We start from the raw sequence: 21176 nt of genomic DNA, 5'->3' as shown, positions 1-21176 counted from the left end.
TGTGTCGCATTACCTACAGGGGACTGTGTGGCATTACCTACAGGGGACTTGGTGGCATTACCTACAGGGGACTTGGTGGCATTACCTACAGGGAGCTGGGTGGCATTACCTACAAAGGGCAGGGTGGCATTACCTACAGGGTGCTGGGTGGCATTACCTGCAGGGGGCTGGGTGGCATTACCTGCAGGGGGCTGGGTGGCATTACCTGCAGGGGGCTGGGTGGCATTACCTGCAGGGGGATAGGTGGCATTACCTGCAGGGGGCTGGGTGGCATTACCAACAGGGGGCTGGGTGGGATTACCTACAGGGGGCTGGGTGGCATTACCTACAGGGTGCTGTGTGGCATTATCTACAGAGGGCTGTGTGTGGCAACAAATTTAAATGAAATTCATCCGATTTTAAAACGGACAGGGAAAAAAATGGATGCAAAACGGGTCAAAATCGGCCGTTAAAAACGGCAACACGGAACGGAATCGGAACGGATGCAAACCGGCCGGGAAAAACCACCCAAAACGACCGATTTTATCGGCCGACACTCGGACCCTGTCGTGTGAATGAGGCATTACTAAAAAAAAAAAAAACTGCATATAAAAAACTGTACTAAAACACTATTGTGTAGCCAAGGCCTAGCTTAAAGAGATATTCCCGTCTTATAAAATGATGACATATCGCTAGGATATGCCGTTATTTTATGATCGATGTGGGTCAACTCTGGCCCCTCACCAATAATGAGAATGAAAGGGCCACAGCTGATTTAGCACCGTGACCCCTTCGCAAGAGAATGGGGCGGACTGCAGTTCCCAGCAGAGCGAGATCGCTGGGAGCGTCGCTGTCCCAGGCAATCAAAGAAGGGAAAACATTGCTTAATCAGCGATGCATCCTCATTTTAAGAATCAGTGGGGTTCCTAGAGGTCAGATCCTCACCGATCACAAAGTGATGACATATCCTAGGGATATGCAATCACTTTAGAAGATTGGAGTAACTCTTTAAAGGGTAACTAAACATTCAACAAACTTTTGACATGTCATAGTGACATATCAGAGGTTTTAATTGGTGGGGGTCCGAGCACTGAGACCCCCACCAATCGCTAAAACAAATCCTCAGAAGCACTCGTGTGAGCGCTGAGTCGCTCCGTTTCTGTTCAGCTTATTCCGGAAAGCCATTGTATCTGAGTACGGGCTCATAGAGTTTCTATGGAGCCTATACTCCGATACATTGATTTCTTTCTTTTTTGAGTCCATACACCGCTACATTGATTTCCGGAAAAAGCCGAACAGAAACTAAACGGCTCAGCGCTCACACCAGTACTTCTACCTCTTCGTTTTAGCGATTGGTGGGGGTCTCAATGGTCAGACCCCCCAACAATCAAAACTTCTGACATGTTACTATGGCATATCAGAAGTTTGTTGAAAGTTTAGTTACCCTTTAAGTGGAAAAGTGCCCACCCCTGGTGTTATTGGTAAGCATATTTTTTATTATTGTTATTCTTTATTCTATTATGATGTTTTTGCTGTTTTGTCAGCATTGCATTAATAACTGATAATAAGTACATGGGTATTAAGTTTTACTGTAATTGAACAGTACAGGATGAATTCAACAGTGGTAAGAAAGCCGCACAATTAAACATAAGTGCCAGTAAAGACCATGTAGATTTGTACTGTACGGTAGAAGGAAACTTCTTTACTCCATTCAATGGTACAAGACAAATTTAAAAACGCAGCATCTTAAACCCTGTGAAAAGATTGAATTTACTGCTATTCTTCCCAATAAACTCCATTTGTTATGCTTCTTTCCAGGTATTAACAGGATTTGACCGATCTAGAACCGGCTCTTTCCAGCACAACGAGACATCTTCCTTTAACTCTTCCCTAAGAAGAACAAAGCGGAAGGCCCCTCTGCCCCCGTCACCAACTTCAAAAACACTCTCGGAGATCAATGACGAGAACTGTAACACCATTGGTAATAGTCTTTGTTTCAGACCCAATATTACATCCTGAAAATAACATTTAGTCGTGATTTTATTTTATTACCAAACTCCCCCTGACTGGGGCTACTCATTTTAATCATCCGTGTGTATGACAATTACCTAAGAGCCTTCTTATTCTCAAAGATGGTTTAGTTGGTTGTAGTTGTAATAATTCTGTCCTTGTTCTAATCCCCATCTCATGTTTTGTACTGCAGCTCTGTGTGGTCAGATTGGCTGCTGAGTATCCGCATGAGCCCAACTTCAAATTAGCTGATTTCACAGTCAATCGAACCACAAAGAGCTGCAGTATAAAGCATGAGGGAGGGAGAGAACGAACAGCAGCCTAAACCACAGGTTTGGTTCATTAAACCTCAGAATTTCTTTGTAGTTTATAGACTATCAACCAGAGGGTTAATGTAATACTTCTTTTTTTTTTGGCCAGGAGTTGCAGAAGAAATAAATTACGAGAACTCTTCAGATGATGTCCATATTTTTCACGTGACGTCTACAACCGGTATAAAGTATTTTTTACTCATTCTACCAATATGACCATCCGCTTTCTCTTACCACTGCGCCTGCCTATGCAGAAAAACGAAAACATGGGATTTAGTACAAAGTAATTACGCAGATTTGCCATTCAGGAGTCCAGAAAAGCAATTTTTTTTAAAAAGTAGGCCCTGGTCACACTGAGTTTTTTGCAGGCAGAAAAAAAAATTCAGATTTTGATCTGTTTTTCCCCCACAGGTGGCTAAAAGCCGCCCGGGAAAAAAAATGCCTCTGCCTCCCATTGAAACCAATAGGGAGGGGGGGGGGGCGATTTCAGACATTTTTTGGCGTGGATTCAGCTCCAAAAAGCTCAGTGTGAACAGGGCTTAAGGCTGAATTCACAAAAGACGGAAATGCTGCCGATTTTCCGTGCACGGAAAATCTGCGGATTACAGTCCCAGCCATGTGGATGAGATGTAAACAAATCTCATCCACATCCTGCTGAACAATTTCCAGACAGTGCAGCAGGGCAAATTTTTAACATCATGATCCTCATCATGAGGCCTGCAGTTTGGGTAAGGTGATTTACTGGCCACTAGGGGGAGCATTAGTCAGTTTGTAATATTTTATTCTGCAGCATGGGCCAATTAGTTTTGTGTTTTAAATAAGTTAGGTTGCAGTATATTATGGGAAACGTCTCTTAATTTTACAGTTTTTGTTACGCTGATGTTTGCTGTGAAAATGCATTGATGTTTTTTGTTTTTGTTTTTTTTTGTCTTTTGATTCTTTCTATAGTCTTCTAGCGACACCTGCTGGAATCTGTGGGAGATGCATTTAAAATGTATTTTTAAAGGTTAACATATTTTGTGGAAAAATTTGAGGATTAGGCCAGGTTCACACAGGGGAGATTAGTTTAAAATTTTCTGTCCAGATTTGCAGATGAAAAATCAGCAGCCTTATTACAGTAGCAGCAAAGTGGATGAGATTTTAACAAATCTCATCGACACGATGTGGAAAACATATCAGCCGAGAAAACGTGCATAAATTGATCTGCCGCGCAGATTTTTGATCCGCATCATGTGAATTTATACTGCGAAATCGTTGAATTTTTTTCCAAACTTTCCCCATTGGTTCAAAGGAGAAGTAAACATCTGCAACAAATTGAAATTGTTGGAATATTTGCAGCAAAAAAGCTACAAATCCGCAGCAAAAATTGCAAGCTGAAATAAAAAGACCTATTTCCTGTGCAAAATAAAGAATTTGAATTTCCTTTTTCAGAACCACATTTCTGTTTTGTACCTGCTGCAGGACAGATGGTGAAGCAATTTCCCTAAATTCACAATAATTCAAATATTTTGTTTAGAGGTTTTTCTCCTATATAGAAAATAGAAGTCCTTGAATTGTCCTTTCTTTCTATCAAGTACATTCAAATTAAATTCGGCTTTTTCCTCGTTTCGTCTGGAGTATTAGATACATAATTTCATATCTAGGCAAGTTTGGCATTCTGGAATCAAGGAAAACTGCATGAGCGATAACGTCAGGTTGTCAGACCGCTTTCCAGATACAGTTATATCTTAGAAAAGACTAAATACAATCTGACAGAAAAGCCAATTATTTTAATTTTTTTTAAAGCACAAATGTCACGAGATGACTGATACTTTTAATAAGAGCATTTATCAGACACCCACATAGGGTTAGAGCGGATCTGTCAGCTGAATATACTGCCCTATGTAAATTCAGCATATTACAGGGTCAGGTCCGTTCTCCTTTTAGCCAAAACGGCACAAAAAAAAATATTGTGCCGATTGAATAAAAGTTTGTTTAAAGGATACCTGGATTCATAGTTATGAGTCTGGTGTATTCATGAGGAGTGCGCTCCCTTCGCCCTTTTGTCGGTGATTGCCGGGAGGGCGGGGGGTGCGCTCTTCTCATGAATACTCCAGTCTCATATCGAAGTCTGGTGTATTCTTTGATTGCTCTTTAGTCAAATGGCACCATATTTTTGTGCCATATTGGCTAGTAGGAGAACGGATCTGTCCCTGTAATATTCTGCCCTTACCTAGGAAAGCATATTCAGCTGACAGATCCACCTTAAACTATCTAGTACACCACATCTACAGTCTTTCTGTAGGGCTCAATTGTGACTTTCGGACTTTACAGGTATCCAATAGTTGCCATTGGGGATAGTCTTCCTCTAGGCAACAATGTTGGAGGACAACCGCTGTTTGACAGGGCTCTCTTTGCGATACATATATGCTGCCGATATGGTGTGTAGCGCCCCCAATGCGCTTTTTGCTTGCCAGCTGGTTTAACGCTCTATGGGATCTGATGACAGTGACTTTTTAAAGGGGCTTTATAACCACTAAAAATTGTTTCACATGGGCTAATATATTTTTTAATTTTGCCATTGTTTCCTTGTTGCCGGTTACGTCTTTCCCCGTATAGCTGCTGCTCTTTAATGTAATGCTCCATGTCCTTGACGTCGATCAATGAGATCTGGCAGGTGTTCACCATTATATAATATTTGCACCAAATTCTCAGATGCTGAATGAAAACGTAAATTGTTTACACCTGTGGAAAAATGACGCAAAAATGTCCTATCTTCTAAATGTCGTAGTGTGGTTACCTTTTTCTATTGATTACAGTAATCTCTGGACCAGAGCTGCAAGAGATTGCGGAAAAGGAGGAATTGAGCGTCTCTCTCAAGGACGAAGCCGAATCCATCTCTCAAGAAAATGTCAATGGTTCTACCAAGGCAGAAATGATATTATCTTCTACTGAAGAAAATGTAGATGCCAAAACTGCAGTCGTGGATAAGAGCGCGGCTTCTGATACACACACTTCTTTTTTGAATTCTGATGTGGAGGATTTTTCCAAGATTACACAAGACGATATAACTGCAAATGAAACGTAAGTATCATATAATGAAGCCATATGCCTATTATTACGGTCGTTCAAAGTATGTGTGTCTGTAACATGTTTAAAATTTCTGGTACAGAAGAACATACATGACCCAATATGGCCACCATTACACTATCTATAATCTGCCTAGTGAGGCAGTGATACATTTCCCACTCCAACGTATCCTGGTCTCCCTTTGTGGAGACTAGAAAAGCTGGATGACAACCCTGTAGGAGCTGTTTTGTTGGCCATGTTGATACTAACATAAATAGACAATTACCGATCACCCATAACCTTAAAACATCCTACCTAATAATGTGTAGACATCCCTCCTGCCGCCAAAACCGTTCTGACCTGTTGAGGTATAGACGCCAAAAGACCTCCTAAAGTGTCCTGTGGTATCTGGCACCAAGACATTAGCAATAGGTTCTTTAAGTCCTGTCAGTTGTTGGGTGCGGCCTCCATGGATTGGACTTGTTTTTTTCAGCACATCCCACAAATGCTCGATCAGATTGAGATCTGGGGAATTTGGTTCATGTTCCTCAAACCGTTCCTGAACAATACCGCTGCCGTAATTGGGTGTACTTAGTCTGCAACAATGTTTAGTTTGGTGGTACGTGGCGAAGTAACATCCACATGAAAGCCAGGACCCAAGATTTCCGAGCAGAACATCGCCCAGAAGATCACACTGCCTCCGCCAGCTTGCCTTCTTCCCATATTGCATCCTGGTGCCTTCTCCACCAGGTAAGCGATGCACACGCACCCGGCAGTCAACATTATGATAAAGAAAACATGATTCATCCGACCAGGCACCTTCTTCCATTACTCCATTGTCCAGTTCTGATGCTTATGTGCTCCATTGTAGACGCTTCCAGTGGTGGACAGGGGTTGGCATGGGCACTCTGATCGCTGCGATGCTCTGTGATGTTCTGACACCTTTCCCTCATAACCAGTAGTAACTTTTTTAGCATTTTGTGCTACAATAGCTCTTTTGTGGGATCAGACTTGATGGGTTAGCCTTCTTTTCCCACGCGCATTAGTGAGCATTGGGCACCTATGACCCTGTCGCCGGTTCACCTGTCCTCCTTTCTTGGACCACTTTTGGTAGGTACTAACTACTGCATACCGGGAACACCCCACAAGACTTGTCATTTTGGAGGTGCTCTGAACCTGTCATCTAGCCATCACAATTGGCCCTTGTCAAAGTCACTCTGAGGCTTACTTCTGCCCATTTTTCCTGCTTCCAACACATGAACTTCAAGAACAGACTGTTCTTTTTCTGCCTAATATATCCCACCCCTTGTCAGGTGCCATTATAACGAGATAATCCATGTTATTAATTTTGCTTGTCAGCTGAAACTTGTATGGCTGATCGGTGTGTGTGTGTGTGTGTGTGTGTGTGTGTGTGTGTGTGTGTGTGTGTGTGTGTTTGTTTGTTTTTTAGGGAAAAAGCTCTTTAAGGGCCAGTTCACACAGAGTTTTTTGACGCGGAAACCGCTTCGGAAAACGTGCCAAAAAACAGCCGAAAATGCCTCCCATTGATTTCAATGGGAGGCGGAGGCATTTTTTTTTCCCGCGAGCAGAAAAACTGTCTCGCGGGAAAAAGAAGGGACGTGCCCTATCTTCGGGCATTTACGCCTCTGACCTCCCATTGACATCAATGGGAGGCAGAGAAAGCAGCATATTTTGCGGCATTTTATGCCCGCGGTGCTCAATGGCTGCGGGCGAAAAACGCAGCGAAAATTGGCGTGCAGGCAGAGGAAAATCTGCCTCAAAAGAATTTTGAGGCAGATTTTCCTCCTGCAAAAACCTCAGTGTGAACCCAGCCTAACAAACAATTTAGAAAATGGTCTCAGAGATGGTGACGAGACATTTTAACATGGATGACTGACTAGCTTTCCAGCTTAACACTAAAATCCCTTGTGCAGTGTAGAGACAAATAATCCATCGGACTCTGAGATTTTTTAGAACCTTGTAGGGGTTCCCTGAAAAGACATCAACTGCAAGAGCTGCCACTTGTACTGTTGTGATGAAGTTGTTGCATGTGTGTAACTACCAGGGTGCAGTGTTCCACAGGAGAGACGACCAGAATTATTAGTCTTTTCTGACATCATATAGACACATTGGTTACACCAACAAACACGTTGTATGTAAAGGGATTTTGTGTTTACTTAATACATGCCTTAAAGGAACAGTCCACTTTTTTTTTTTATTGCACCCTCAATTTGTACATTGGTATTTCAGTGTTGTGCTGTGTGCAGAAATACTTACCGATCCCCGCGTCTAGTTGTTTTGGGGTCCAGCGCTGCTCACGTGATCTTTCTTCTCAACTGTCTGGAATCACTTTGCTTTTGAGTAAACCGGAACTCAGAATCTCAATGCATTCCTATGAGAGCCAGAACGAGGCTCCATAGGAATGCATTGAGAGCCTTACTTCCGGTTTTCTGAAAAGCACGGCGATTCCAGACAGTTCAGAAGAAAGATCATGTGAGCGGCGCTGGACCCCAAAACAACTAGATGCGGGGATCGGTAAGTATTCATGCACACAGCACCCCACTGAAACACTAAATGTACAAATGGAGGGAGCAATAAAAACAAAAGTGGAGTGCTCCTTTAAGAGATTACTTGTGGGTGGCATCGAATTATTATACACATTCCCCACCCCCTAAAGGTGTTGTCGAGTTAATAGAGAGCGGGTCCCCTCATCAGAATCCTTATCTCTTGCTCAGAGTGGAGAGCAGGTTGCAAACAGTATCTCTTGCTCTGGAGGTTCGGTCCTGTCCTGCATTACACAGACGACCCATTGACCTGAATGGACACTGTGTAATGCTTTATTCCTACTATGGTGGCGCTGCAGGAAAATGAAACACTTACTTCTAGGTTTCCCCCCAGATTACAAATAATCGTTGAAGGATCCCATCAAAGGAAAACTTTGTGCTTGGCTTATTGTCTAGGAACAAGTAGGGATTGTCCAAAGTGGAGAACCCCTTTAAATTATATATAAACTACACCCCCCAACCACCCTTGATTCATGAGTGGTGCACGAAAACTGTACCGAAAGCAGCGAAGGTTTTGTGCAATATATAAAGACATAAGATACCATACCCCAGACTTCACCATCATCCCAAACCTCAGATGGTGTTCTTGACCACTCACTGCCACTTAGCAGCACAACATCTCCGGCCAAGTGCCACCTCTGAGTGCCCACACTAAAGACTCCTCCCTGCCCAAGTACCCCATGTGGGAGAATAGCCTAGTCTTTCGGGAGGACTCTTCTTTTTCCTGTGCATGCAATGCTGTCTTAAAATGGAAAATTTTTAGGCTTTTTCTGTATATTCTTTGTATTTTTCCACAACTAATATTTTAATGTCTTACAGGTCAAGTCTTTTTATAAAAGATGAAGCCGTAACTGAAAATACAACACTGGAATATGACAAGATTGGTGAGTATACATAATATAGAGGCTGCAATCACATATACTACACTGTGTGGCAGAGCAGAAGTTTTCAACTTTGGCCTCATGTCACCTGGTTAACAAAATTGGATTTAGTTTCTATTATTAAGCAGTTTACATGTTGATCTGGACTGTAAGGGTATGTTCACACACAGATTTTTGCAGGCAAAAAATTCTGCCTGGAAAAAACAGCTCCTGTTTTTTTTAAGTGGTTTTGCACCGCACACGTTTTTTGCTGCATTTTTTTTTTTTAGCTATTTCTTCAACAGACAGAGGGAAAATCCACGAGCGTTTTATGCTTTTTGAGACGGAAAACACCTTAAGATAGGGCATGTCGCTTCTTTTTCCCGCGAGAATTATTTTTTGCTCGCGGGAAAAGAAATGCCTCCGCCTCCCATTGAAATCAATAGGAGGTAATTTCTGGCGTTTTATGCTGTGGTTTTTGCCGCCATTTCCGCTGCAAAAAACTCAGTGTGAAGAGGACCTAACCGTGGAAAACATTTGTAGATGAAAATGTCTGCTTACCAATGTAACGGAGGACGTAGTGTCCAGAATGCCATTGTGATGCAGTTTTCTCTTTAATCCAGGACTAACGCTCTCACTAGAAATAGTCTCTAGACTAATATAAAATGCAAGGACAATACATGAAGTTGTTATTCCAGGTCTTAGACTTGACACTTTTGACGTGAGTTATGTAAACGTTCCAAGATGTACTTTCCATGTGTTATGTACGATATGCCTGACTAGAGAACCTTCTCTGACACCTCCGTGATGACGTATGGAAAATTGGATTTTCGCTTCGGTTTTTTCTTTTCTCTATATGTGGTAAAGGTCCCTACAGCACGACAGATCATTAAGACAAGCTGCGCTATAAAATAAGAGACTATATAAATGACGTTACTATTTTATGAATTAGTCACACGCTATGATGCTTTCAGTAACTAATTACGGTAGATTGTGAACATTACTTCTATATTTCTGAAACCATGGAGTGGGGACTTGGCACTTTTTTTTGTTTTTTTCCAGTAACAATTTATTATTACAGATTCTTACAGAGATGGGTAATTGTATTGTGATTATATTGACTTAAAGGGGTATTGCATTTTCATATCATGTATGTTATGTAATGAAGGTTTACCTAAAATGGAAATCTGGTTTAGAAAACCCAAATACCTTATTAGCACATTCTGAGATAATTAAAAGCTGTCCCTCATTCGAGACCTCCAACAATTAGCTGGAGCGAAGAGCAGCTACAAAGAGCATCTCTCTCTTTCTGGAGGAATCCGCCTGTGCATTACCAGGAAAGACCATTGATTTCAATGGACACTATGTAATGCTTAATTTACCCTGTGGGGGTGCTGCAGAAGAATTGAACACTTGTAGCCAGATTTTCCAGTAGATTAACGATATTTGCTGTGGATCTGGTGTCCTAGCAGTGGGACACCCACTAATCAACTTATTTTTGAGAAACCCTTCTAAGGGAAAATGATTGTCAGATCATTTTCACCACCTCTATTTAGAGGGTTTATTTTGCCCAAAAATAGACACTTTTGATATGATTGTGATGTGCTAGAAATTACAACATTTGTGAGCTGTTTCTTAGTTACATTTGTTTCAGGGATAGCTGTGTGAGAACCAATTCCACCTCCACTGCAGTGGTCACTGTGATTATCACGTAGCTTAATTTGACACCCTAACAGCAAAACTGTCTATTTTGGCTATGTCCACACATAGACAAATCCGACCTGTGTGTACTTCAGGATTCATGGCAGAAATTTTGAGGCTTATCTTGGATTTATGCTCCTAATATGCTGGCTTTCCACCACGTCTACACACAGACGCAGATTTCCCATTGAAATAAATGGGGACGGATTTCGGCATGAAATCCATGTGAAATCCTGAACGTGTGAACGGAGCCTTAGACAGTTTTATATTCCAACATGCATATCAGTCTGTTACTAAGAATATTTGTTATTGAGGAATCTAACTTAATGGAGTGACAACTCCTGTGGGTGCTGTACTAGTGGTCATATTGGTCACCGGACGTATTTCATTGCTACTGCTATTACTAAGAAATATTATACATACATTTTTTTCTGACAACATGACAGAAGATGATGACATAAAGGAGTTTTCCCACTAAGAACATTTATCAACTATCCACAAGATAGGTAGGTGATAATTGTATGATCACTGTGGTCCTCACCGCTGGGATCCCTACAGATCACTAGAATGGGGGTCCCCACCTCCGTTCCTCCTCACATGAGGATTTTGAATGGAGCCGAGGTCACGCATGTGCGCTGGCGCTCCATTCAATGTCTATGGGGTCACACTAGTGATTGGTGGGGCCCCCAGCGCTCATACACTTATACCTATACTGTGGATAGGTGATAAATGTGCTTAGTTGGAAGACCCTTTAAGATTCTAAACTTCCTGCTAAAGACGTTCACTAATAATTTGCATATAAAACCTAATTCTTCTGTACGGATTCAAGTTCATAGAGATTCTACATTATTTTTATTCAGTATTAGTCCATTTAAGTCTTTTCTTTTTTAAATTTCTTTAGGTGAAAGTGAAAATAGGACTTCAACTCCAACTCCAACCAGCGAACTGGAAAACCATCAAATGTTTGATATTAAAGTTGTAGTAGCAGAACAGGCCTCTCAGACTCTTCCATGTATAAAGCCCACTGACACTACAGACATTGTTACTGAAGACACTGGCCATATTAATCTGACTGGGACTAATGTGGATTCAAGGCTTAAGCAAACCATTAGGGAAAAGCGAAAAATGCAGGATTCAGCTGTTCAGACTGTTCATTTTGACAACGATGTGGAGGTCACCACCGCCAAGGAAATCGCACATTCTCAGGTTAATACTTTGGCAGACATAGTCCAACATGAATTCAATGGTCATGGAAGTAATCTGACACAATTCACTGAGCCGCAGGTGGTTCTAACAGGAAAAGATCAAAATAAGCCAGAACTTGTAAGCAATGTTAGAGAAAGTGTCCAAACTCAGACTGTAAGTGTCCAGGAGAACATTGATGAAAGTTCACAGTCCAAAACATTTCCTTTATATCGACAACATTCTGACCCCAAGCTTAAGCCTTCAAATGAGATCACAAGAGACTATCTCCCCAAGTTTGGGATGACTACTTACAAAATTATACCCCAAAGATCATTTGATGTAGAAAAGTATGTAGATCATGAAGATTCACAAGAAGTAGGGAAGTCTGTCTGTCCATCTGAGAACGAGCAAGAGACTAGTCATACTGTTACAAATAGCAACAATGCCCTTCATTATGGACTAACTCATGAAAAAAGTGAACGACCTTCAGTGGTCAACGATGGTGATCAATTCCGACAAGGATCAAACGTCAACACACAGAGAATGGTTTCTAAAACTACTGCTGAGCAAAGTCTAAAAGAACATTTTGCACTTTCAAGAAGTTCATCCTCTGCCTCTATTTTAACGTCTGATAAAATATCTCCTCCTGAGGTCAAACCAAAGCCAAATGCTACAAGCCCAGTAAAAGGTCCAAGTTCTTTCTACCTACAGATGCAAAGGAGAGCTTCAAGCATGTATGTGACATCGGCTATTGCCAAGGCAAAAACATCTGCTAATACTTCAAACAGTACTGTTAAAATGAAAGACTTAGGAAACGAGGCTACACAGATAACCATAAGAACTCTTCCTTCTAGAGTGAATGTATTAAATTTCCCTCCTAAGCTGGAGGAGAAATTACAGGAAGACAAGTCACCCTTACCAAAAATATATAGTGAAAATAAAATTGTTGGTCTTGGAACCATTTCTGAAGTGCACTCAGAAGTTGGAAACCATGTCGTTGTCTCACAAACTTCCACTGAAAAAGATTCGAAACAAAGGGAATTGTCAAATGAAATGTCTTTCCAACACCGAGTGGTTGAGTCAAGTGAAGAGAAAAGACCTCATGTGTTAATGCTGGAACAAAAACTTTTGGAAACCAGGAATGTGGTGCCTGAGGTCTCCACTACTGAGAAGCCATTTCCAATTGTGCAAAATGAATGGAAACCTGAAGTCGTTTCTACTACATCTAGCAAAACTGTACAATCTGTGATCTCTCCTACTAGTCAGAAACCACCATTAACTCTACCAAAATTAAGCAACTTTGTCACCCCAAGACCATTTCTAAGTTCACACTCTAATTCTTTTCCATCCTCTGTAACATCAATAGTTAAACGGTCTCAATCGTTCAGTTCTGGCATTTCGCCTACCAAATCTTTTAACGTGGATGCTCCCATTGGTTGGTCTCCAGTTACTTCTCCAAGTGAAATAAAAAAGGATTTTCCAGTATTCCACGTCATTCCAAAGGAACAGACCGAATATAAGGTAATGGCTACATAAAAACGCGAGAGTGAATCTTTAATATTCATTCGGTGAAAATAACTAATATCACTTTTGATTTTCAATTATTAATTTGATTTCTAGTTTCTTTTGATATTGGTTTAACCCTTTCACTGTCAAGTTCATATGTCATGACTCTTAGCGCTTGCCACAACTAAAATTTAGAAGAAAAAGAGCTTCGATCGTAGGTATCTTAAGCATGCCCAGAAGCTTTCAAATGATACTAGGTCCACAGCTCTAGTGCAATAGTCGGGGAACAGGATGAGAAGCATGCACTTGATTCCCCACGTGATTGCCAAACGTGAATATCGAACAGCGCTATGTATATGTAATAATCTTAAATTGTATGTAATTAACGGATTGTATTTAATTGATATGTTCAGTTTATGACGCTTTATTAATGTTGCTATTAAAGTGTCGTTTCCATTAAACAACTATTATATACTATAGTAATTTACAGAATTGACCACAACCACTTTCCTTACCTATCTACCATATTCGGGACTGGTTGGAACGGGTAAATTACAATATAGCAGCTCTAGAGACGATGAGGGTCTTCTCCAAAAAGTAGTACAAATAAGATACATTCGTTTTTCTGGTGAAGGGTAGAAGTGAAAATAAGCATCTGTTCTCATGGACAACACCACAATTGTATTTTTTTCCCGTGTGGAATATTAGTCCTCACAAGTTATCAGCCCATTATATTTTTCTTAGTTGTGTGTTTTGGTCTTCTTTATATAAGGACCACAATTACAGCTGATCTGTCACCATAATACGCTGCCCTATATAAAAGCCGGATATAAAGGGACAGCACCACTGTACTATGTGCCTAAACCTTCACCTTGAACGATGACCGCCATGTATATACAGTGGCCATAAGTCAATGGTGAGGGGGGCGGGAGGAGGCAGATCTTCCATTGTTGCAGCCCACTGATCCATCAAATTTCCCGATTTATCTTTTAGATGTACTATAGATAGAGATGTGAAGGATTTGGGGTGGGCTGAAATTGGATATGACCCTTTAATATGTGTTCAGATTAATCTTTGTATGGAATACTACACTTGTGTGTCATATTAATTTTGTAATTAATCTGCTTAACCCTGAGAATGTGGTCACAGAAATAACTTTTTTGTTTTGTAGACACTAACCCCTGAACTAAAATACAGAGTGCATAGTCCTCCTCCCGTTCCTGAAAAAAAGTCCACAGTATCTTTTCAAAGTTCTGATCCAGAACAACTCCACCAGGACATCCTGGCTGCCATACGTTCGGGACAGGCGGCTGCCAACCTGAAAAGGGTGAGTGTGTTAGAAAGTGCAGAAATTCAGAGTTTTCATGTAAAAAACTTCAACTTAGTAGATTTGAGAGAATTTACCATGAATCTCATAAACAGTCACAGGCTTTACAGGGAAAAACATGAACAGTACTAATATTTTAAACCACTAGAAAAACTAGACCTCTGTAACTAAATCAAGGTGACAAGTTGGTCTCACAATTTTGTTGTGTTTAAAGTCACACAACATATTTTTTCCTTGCGTTACCTCGAGTTTCCTTAAGTTTTTTCCTTGAGTTTTGCTACCATTAGAGTTGATGTCATTTTTATATGATCATCATTTATCAATTTCTGCTTTAATTCCATGCAAGCCTTCTAGTCAGTGGACTTTTTGCATCCATTGCGGCCGTAATAAGCACATATTGTGTGACCTATGCCTTTCAATGGAAGCCATTGTCATTTAAAATACCTAAAGCGACCTTTCGGTCCCGCAACAACATTTTAAATATGATGGTGTATATCGAGTTATACTACCTGGTGCCTTCCAGTTGCTGTGTCCCTCTTCCGTGGATCCGCCGCTTTGGGGTCCCCTCTGTGTTGTCCCAACGTGGCTGCAGCACTTATTAGACTACGAGTCTAAAACACTCCCACTGTTCTCTGATTGGCCAGAGCTGCTCACAAGAGCAGTTCTGGCCAATCCGAGAACAAAGGGAGTGTGTAAGACTCAGTCTATGAAGTGCTGTGGTCATTTTGGGACAACACAGAGGAGACCCCAAGGCGGCGGATCCACTGTAGAGGGGCTCAACTGGAGAGCACCGGGTAATATAACTCCATATACCCCACCACATTTATAATATTTAACTGGGACCGGTGGGTCACTTTAAACAAAGTTTCCGTGTACTTGGGTCAGAGATAAGCTAGAACTTTTTGCTTGTGTTATTTGCTCACTTCATTGGAGACCAGAATAAGGCAATGTTTCCCACTGAGGGCTTTTCCAAGTTTCCTTAGAACCTTGTTAGGGGTTCCTCTGAAATCGACAACAGCAACACCTGAAAAAGACCCATGTGTGGGTTGAAATGTTGCAGCTTTTTTTGTAATACTGGAATAAATACCCTTTTTATATATTTCTACACCTGTGTGGATGTTGTCTTCTTTTTCCAAAAAGTCGGTTATGTTTGGACCTGAAGGCTTTCCTGGACATTAGGACTTTGCATCCTTATTTTAGGAATTTGCATAGAGGGAAGATTTTATGAAAGGAGTGTGCTTGTTTTTTCCAGCAGCAAGACCTGTCACTATTACATTAGGGATGGCAAAAGGATGCTTGGCATGGGGGCAGGCAAAGCAGTCGTCCGATCTTGGCCAGAGTATAGAATGCATTTACCCCATCCTTACACTAAACTTTTTAAGGGGTATGAATGTGAGTAAGGGTTCCTCAGGAGCGGAAACCTTTTTCAAGAGTTTTCCAGTCGTATTAAGGTTGTGAATCAATAGGCTAAACCTACACTAGACCTAGACTATAGAGAGCAATAACCAGTCTAGGAAGCGTATCATAGACACAGAAGAAACAAAGTCCCACGTTAATTAAGCAGTGTACACCAGGTCTTGGAGTGTACTGTGCCGCTACTATGTCGCAGGATATCATGTAGCGGCAAAATTTGCAACTTTTATTTGGCGAGAGCGACAAGAAGTGGTTGTGGTCCCCAAAGGAGATGGAGTTTGAACCAAGTTTATGATCTGGAATATCGAATATCCTATTCTATTTTGGGGCGCACCTTTTATAAATTTGTCACTACCTCCTTTAGTTAGATTGACGTAAAAAAACGCCAGTCTTAGTAAATATGGGCCAAAGTGCTTAGCAGAATGTTGGTTAATCATCAGCGCTCCTTTCTCCACTCGGCTCTGCTGGTTTTCAAAGAACTGAAGCTGCAGCACCTCTTGCCTCAGAGACGTGCAGTTTACAGGGCTGTTACATTTTGGCACCCAATTCAGCACCCAGCTTAGTTAACTTCCTCTCTAGCTGCACTCCCTGTATCCTCTAGGCTATACGCTCCGTCTTGGTCATTAGTTAAGATGAATTCACCTGCAGTTTCTGGTGCTGTGTGGTAGAGGGTTAATGTCTCAATTATCAGTAAGCTCACAGGGACCTATGACCAATTATGATGCATAAACCTCTCAGCGGCTTGATAAATAGCCCCCACTAATTTTTATACCTTAAATGAAAAATAGTTCACTTTGGTCTGCATTGCCTTCCACTAATGTCAAGCCCAATGTTCTGCGGGTCTTGTGAGCAGACAAGTATTTAAATGTCACACATAATCCTCAGTGCTTTTTAATTAAATATGAACTTTACATTACCTATGCTTGGTGGAATTTGACTTTTCACATTTCTGAACCATTTTTTATTCTTGTTTACTAACCCAACACATTGGAAAGGTATGTGGCTTGTTAAGTTGTGTTCCCTCCTGACACCAGCGTTTCATATGTAATTGTAATACTGACCTGGTAACTTTTTAAAATATGAATTTACAAACTCATTTTATAGGTAATATATGGGCTCAGAGGAACATTAGTTTTATAATAGGAGGACATTTTTTCGATGCAATTTAACTTTGGGGATTTATCATTTGTGCACTATATTGAGTCTCTGTATAAAGCCGTAGATGACACATCATGATGAGCTTTGCAAAATCATAAACTCGCCTCTGCTTCATCTAGTAGGTTATACAAGAGATAGCAATGCTATATCTTCTCTCATTGTTATTTTAGTTTAATATATAGTACCTTAAAGGGTTATTACTACTGGTCTCTCTGACACCCACAATCCTAAACAAGGAGGCGCTGCGGCACTGATTTGGCACTCCCTTTCTAAGTTTTCCCTGCACACCGACGCTACCCGCCACCCGTCTGTGCAGGGAACTGCAGCCAACCCTGTTAACTTCAATGCAGTCGTGCTGCAGATCCCTGCACAGCGGGTGTCTGGGGCGCTGCTGTGCAAGGAAAAACAGTCAAGGGGCCACAACACTGAAGCAGCGGTACGGTCCTTTCATTGACCGGATCGTGTTGGGTCCCAAAAACCACCCCACTTCAATCATAAATTGATTGCATATCCTAGCAATAGGCCATCACTTGATAATATGGAAATAAACTTGAATATGTATTTATTATGGTTTGCCTTGTTTATGTATTTATTTTTTACTGTGCTGTATTGAAAATAAAATCTGCCCTTAACCTGGAAACTGTCAAGAAGTTGCTGTTGATAGATATGTTCTTATTATTTGTCTCCATTTAACACCTCATTAATATAGCATGCTCATAAATAGTGATTTCAAGTATTAGGTATTCATATGTTTATCAGAATATATGCATGTTCATGTATGAATATCATCGTCAAGCCACTTTCAAGAAAAAAGCAATTCTAGGATCCATCAACAGCAGTTTTAACGTTTGTTGATAGCTTACAGGTGTTCCTTTCTATACAGTATATAGTTAAAACATACATAAACAAAAAGAAAGCGAACGGACATATGCTAGATTTTCTGCCTTTATAAACCTCTGTTAAAAGTGGAGCTTAACTTTAAAATAGCACTTTTTCAGGTTGGTCCTACTACCGCTACAAGGACTCCTATGACTTTTTGTTTTACTAATGGGAATAAATTGATGATGTAGCCATTAGTTTCCAATTTGGCACTCTGTGATGGTGGCCCAGGTCATTGTGATTTGTGTGGTTTTAGATCTGACAGTGGGCAAACCTACAAGATTATCTTCACTCAGATTATTTTTAGTCACATTACTTTAATAGGACAGCTTGCCCCATCTACCATAAAATATTTTCCTTCGTTACTCCTGAAGAAGAGGTGGAAAAAAAGATGGACTTTGGTTGCTCTGTCTGCTATGGAGTCCAAGCATGGTCCTCAACTGAGGATACAGAGGACTAGGGCGTAAAGCTTGTTTCTCCATTCACATTTGTAGAAAGCTGCTTTAGTTGCTTTGAAGGATAGCCCTGCAAGTATCTGGTATCCTTTCCTTCAACACTACTGTCTACCACTATTGTAAACTTATCTTTTCTCTTCTTCATCTTCTAGATCACGATCCGCTCAAGTTCTATTTCTATTAATGGAAAATCCCGAATCAGTCATCCGGTTTTCTCAGAAACACTACCAGATGACTAACTATTGTGCCAAAGATCAGCAATGTTTATATCGACTTCCACATACCTGGTTAATAGTTGTGTAAAAATGTGGACTTAAATTAAAGTATATATTAATATATTAAAATAATATGCATTTTCATTGTGACTTTCGCAGGAAAGTTTAAGAAAAGAAAATATATTTTTTGGGGATTTTGTAATTAACTTAAGTTTGTGGCCTGCCTTTTCTATAATTGTAGACCTTTACAAATGAAATATAACCCAAAACTAAGATCTATAGGAAGTTTATTATTTTCTGTTTATTTTGTAAATTCACATGCTGCAACTTTTTTTTTTCTGAACATGATGTAATGAATCTTAAGCAATGTTGATTACTTAAATTTACTGTATAGAACTGCCAATATTGCCTCATTGCTCTAGAAATAATTTAAATAAATCTGCTACTAGCAGTATTGACTTTAATTTTGATTAAAATGTTACTGTATCTGTTACCTTGACCATAAATCTACTGCTTCTTTTTTTTATATGTATTGCTTTTTGACAAATGTTATCAAGGTTCTTCGCCTAAATTTATTATTTGAAAAATCTGACTAATTTGGCAGTAAGATGTTAAAATGCAATACTACTAAATCTATAAAACGCTCCATTCTAGCTTTAAGCTGAAGACCTGAGCAATCTGAGACAGACTGGTTGCTATGGACACGGTGCCTGACAACCATGTATAGAATACCCTAGAATTTAGACCGTGTATCCCTAGTAAACCAGCAGGCTCAAATGACTGGCCATGTACGTTATAAATGTCCGCTAAATGCACGTATATTTCTGGGATCGGTTGTTCAAACAAGCACTTTGGCGATAGCTAGCTCATGCATACGGCCAGCTTAAAGGGGTTCTTCAGAATATATATATATTTTATTTAGCCCTCTTATTGTTGAAGAATAATAGGGCTATTCAGTACCATGTAAGTAAATTGTATGGGTGCCCCGTATCTTGCACAGACTGTTAGAGGAAGAGAGGCCATGTATGGACTTCAATGCTGCTGCAATTTTTAGATGTTGCAGCTCTCATTTTAAGGGCACCACAGAAAGGGAAGGGTTTTTTTTTTGCAAACATTTTTGAAGAACAAGAGGGCTTTAAAAAATAAAAATATATAAAATATATATATCTCCTGGAAAACCCCTTTTAAGCTCAAAGTGGATGTTCACAATGCTGAAAGAAAAGTAGCTCGGCAGATCTCCTCTTATTCTGCATTATTAATCAGATTTTCCTACATAAACATAGGCGAAGAAGCGATTGAAAAAAAAACATGAGCTTTAAAAAATGTTCACTACTTTTGTATTACCGTCAACCATATCTACATACATAAATTCACACTGTATCTTCCACTGCCAAATAAAAAGTTTTAGCTGTTCAGTATGTATTAGATGTTATTTCTTGTTTTTAACATATGCCACAATATATAGAATATTTTTTTTGTCACTGACCTAATATTTTTTGATTTTGCTGTGTTTATAAGTTATTTCCACATTTGGCTTATTTGTTCAAATGAATGTATTTCTCTTCCTTCACTAAATTACCTTTCCAACTTTCCTCTATATTTTTATTTTGTAGGAAATAAATCACAGTTCTTTGTCAATTTAAGAAATCCTAATTAAATCAATCTTTACTGCAACTAAGATTTTTTATTTTTTTGTAGTATAGAATATTGTTTTAATTGTGAAGTGTCTATACTTTTACAATATTTATAATTTTTATATAGAGCTCATTAGAACTCATTATTGGTTCCCATTGAATGTTGACCATAGCTGTTTAAGGCTCCATTTACCATTGCCGTTTCCGCCATGCCTTCCGCTATTTTTTATGGCAAAAGTAGTTCAATCTGGCGTTAATCTGTAAGCGAGATGCATTGACAGTACCTGTGTGTGCTCCTGAGCAATTTTTTAAGCTCCAGACATTAGCATAGAAAATTGCTCAGAAGCTTAGAAAATTGCTCAGGAGCACACAGAACCTCTGTCTGCCGAGCCGTCAATGCATCTCACTGACGGATTTGGCTCCGAACGGCATTCTACGTACTGTGATACATAGAAGCTGCAAAAGAGAAACTGATTTTAATTTTTTTTTAAAGTACATTACAAAAGTGATTTACTCACTAAATTCAATTAAAAAAAAGACCCCAAAGGTGTACATAGCCGAATAGCCTTTTAAAGTGTACCTCTAATGCGAAACGCAATCTACACCGTGCCTTTAGATCTTCATGTGCATTACCTTTCATAAAGTCTTTCTCTTCAAAGCGTTGTTTTTTTTGCTCCAGTCCTCTCCTTCCTAATTCACTAACCAGAAGTTATGTTACAGATACAGAGATTATACTTTTTAATTTGATTTAACTCTGTCAGAAGGATTTATGGTATTATAGCTATGGCCCCTATCCATTGCAAAACTATGCAATTTGTCATTCAATAGTCTGAGAAAACTGTGTCAAACCCCTTTGGGTAGAGATGTAGATCTGTATTGGAACTCCCTGACTTTCAAGCGTTCTGCTCTCCTCCCCACTTGGGTCACCGTA

General features: G+C 40.1%; 1 protein-coding gene across 6 annotated transcripts in view; it reads left to right on the top strand.

Annotated features, from left to right (window-relative positions):
• COBLL1 (cordon-bleu WH2 repeat protein like 1) overlaps nt 1-20111 on the top strand; it is a 101814-nt gene extending 81703 nt beyond the window's left edge. For 4 of the 6 annotated variants that reach the window (XM_075829378.1, XM_075829379.1, XM_075829381.1 and 1 more), the window contains 7 exons: nt 1798-1960; nt 2410-2481; nt 5099-5363; nt 8732-8796; nt 11375-13179; nt 14336-14491; nt 18549-20110. In XM_075829378.1, the coding sequence (XP_075685493.1) occupies nt 1798-1960; nt 2410-2481; nt 5099-5363; nt 8732-8796; nt 11375-13179; nt 14336-14491; nt 18549-18635 (2613 nt within the window). In that variant the 3' untranslated portion in view covers nt 18636-20110. Of the gene's footprint in view, nt 1-1797; nt 1961-2409; nt 2482-5098; nt 5364-8731; nt 8797-11374; nt 13180-14335; nt 14492-18548 lie in introns of all 6 variants that reach the window. The other 2 variants (XM_075829380.1, XM_075829382.1) reach the window with 2 other exon arrangements.
• The last annotated feature ends 1065 nt before the right edge of the window (nt 20112-21176 follow it).

The sequence above is a fragment of the Rhinoderma darwinii genome, chromosome 6, assembly GCF_050947455.1.
Source record: "Rhinoderma darwinii isolate aRhiDar2 chromosome 6, aRhiDar2.hap1, whole genome shotgun sequence".
NCBI lineage: Eukaryota > Metazoa > Chordata > Amphibia > Anura > Rhinodermatidae > Rhinoderma > Rhinoderma darwinii.
This window is presented reverse-complemented; position numbering and strand designations above follow the sequence as displayed.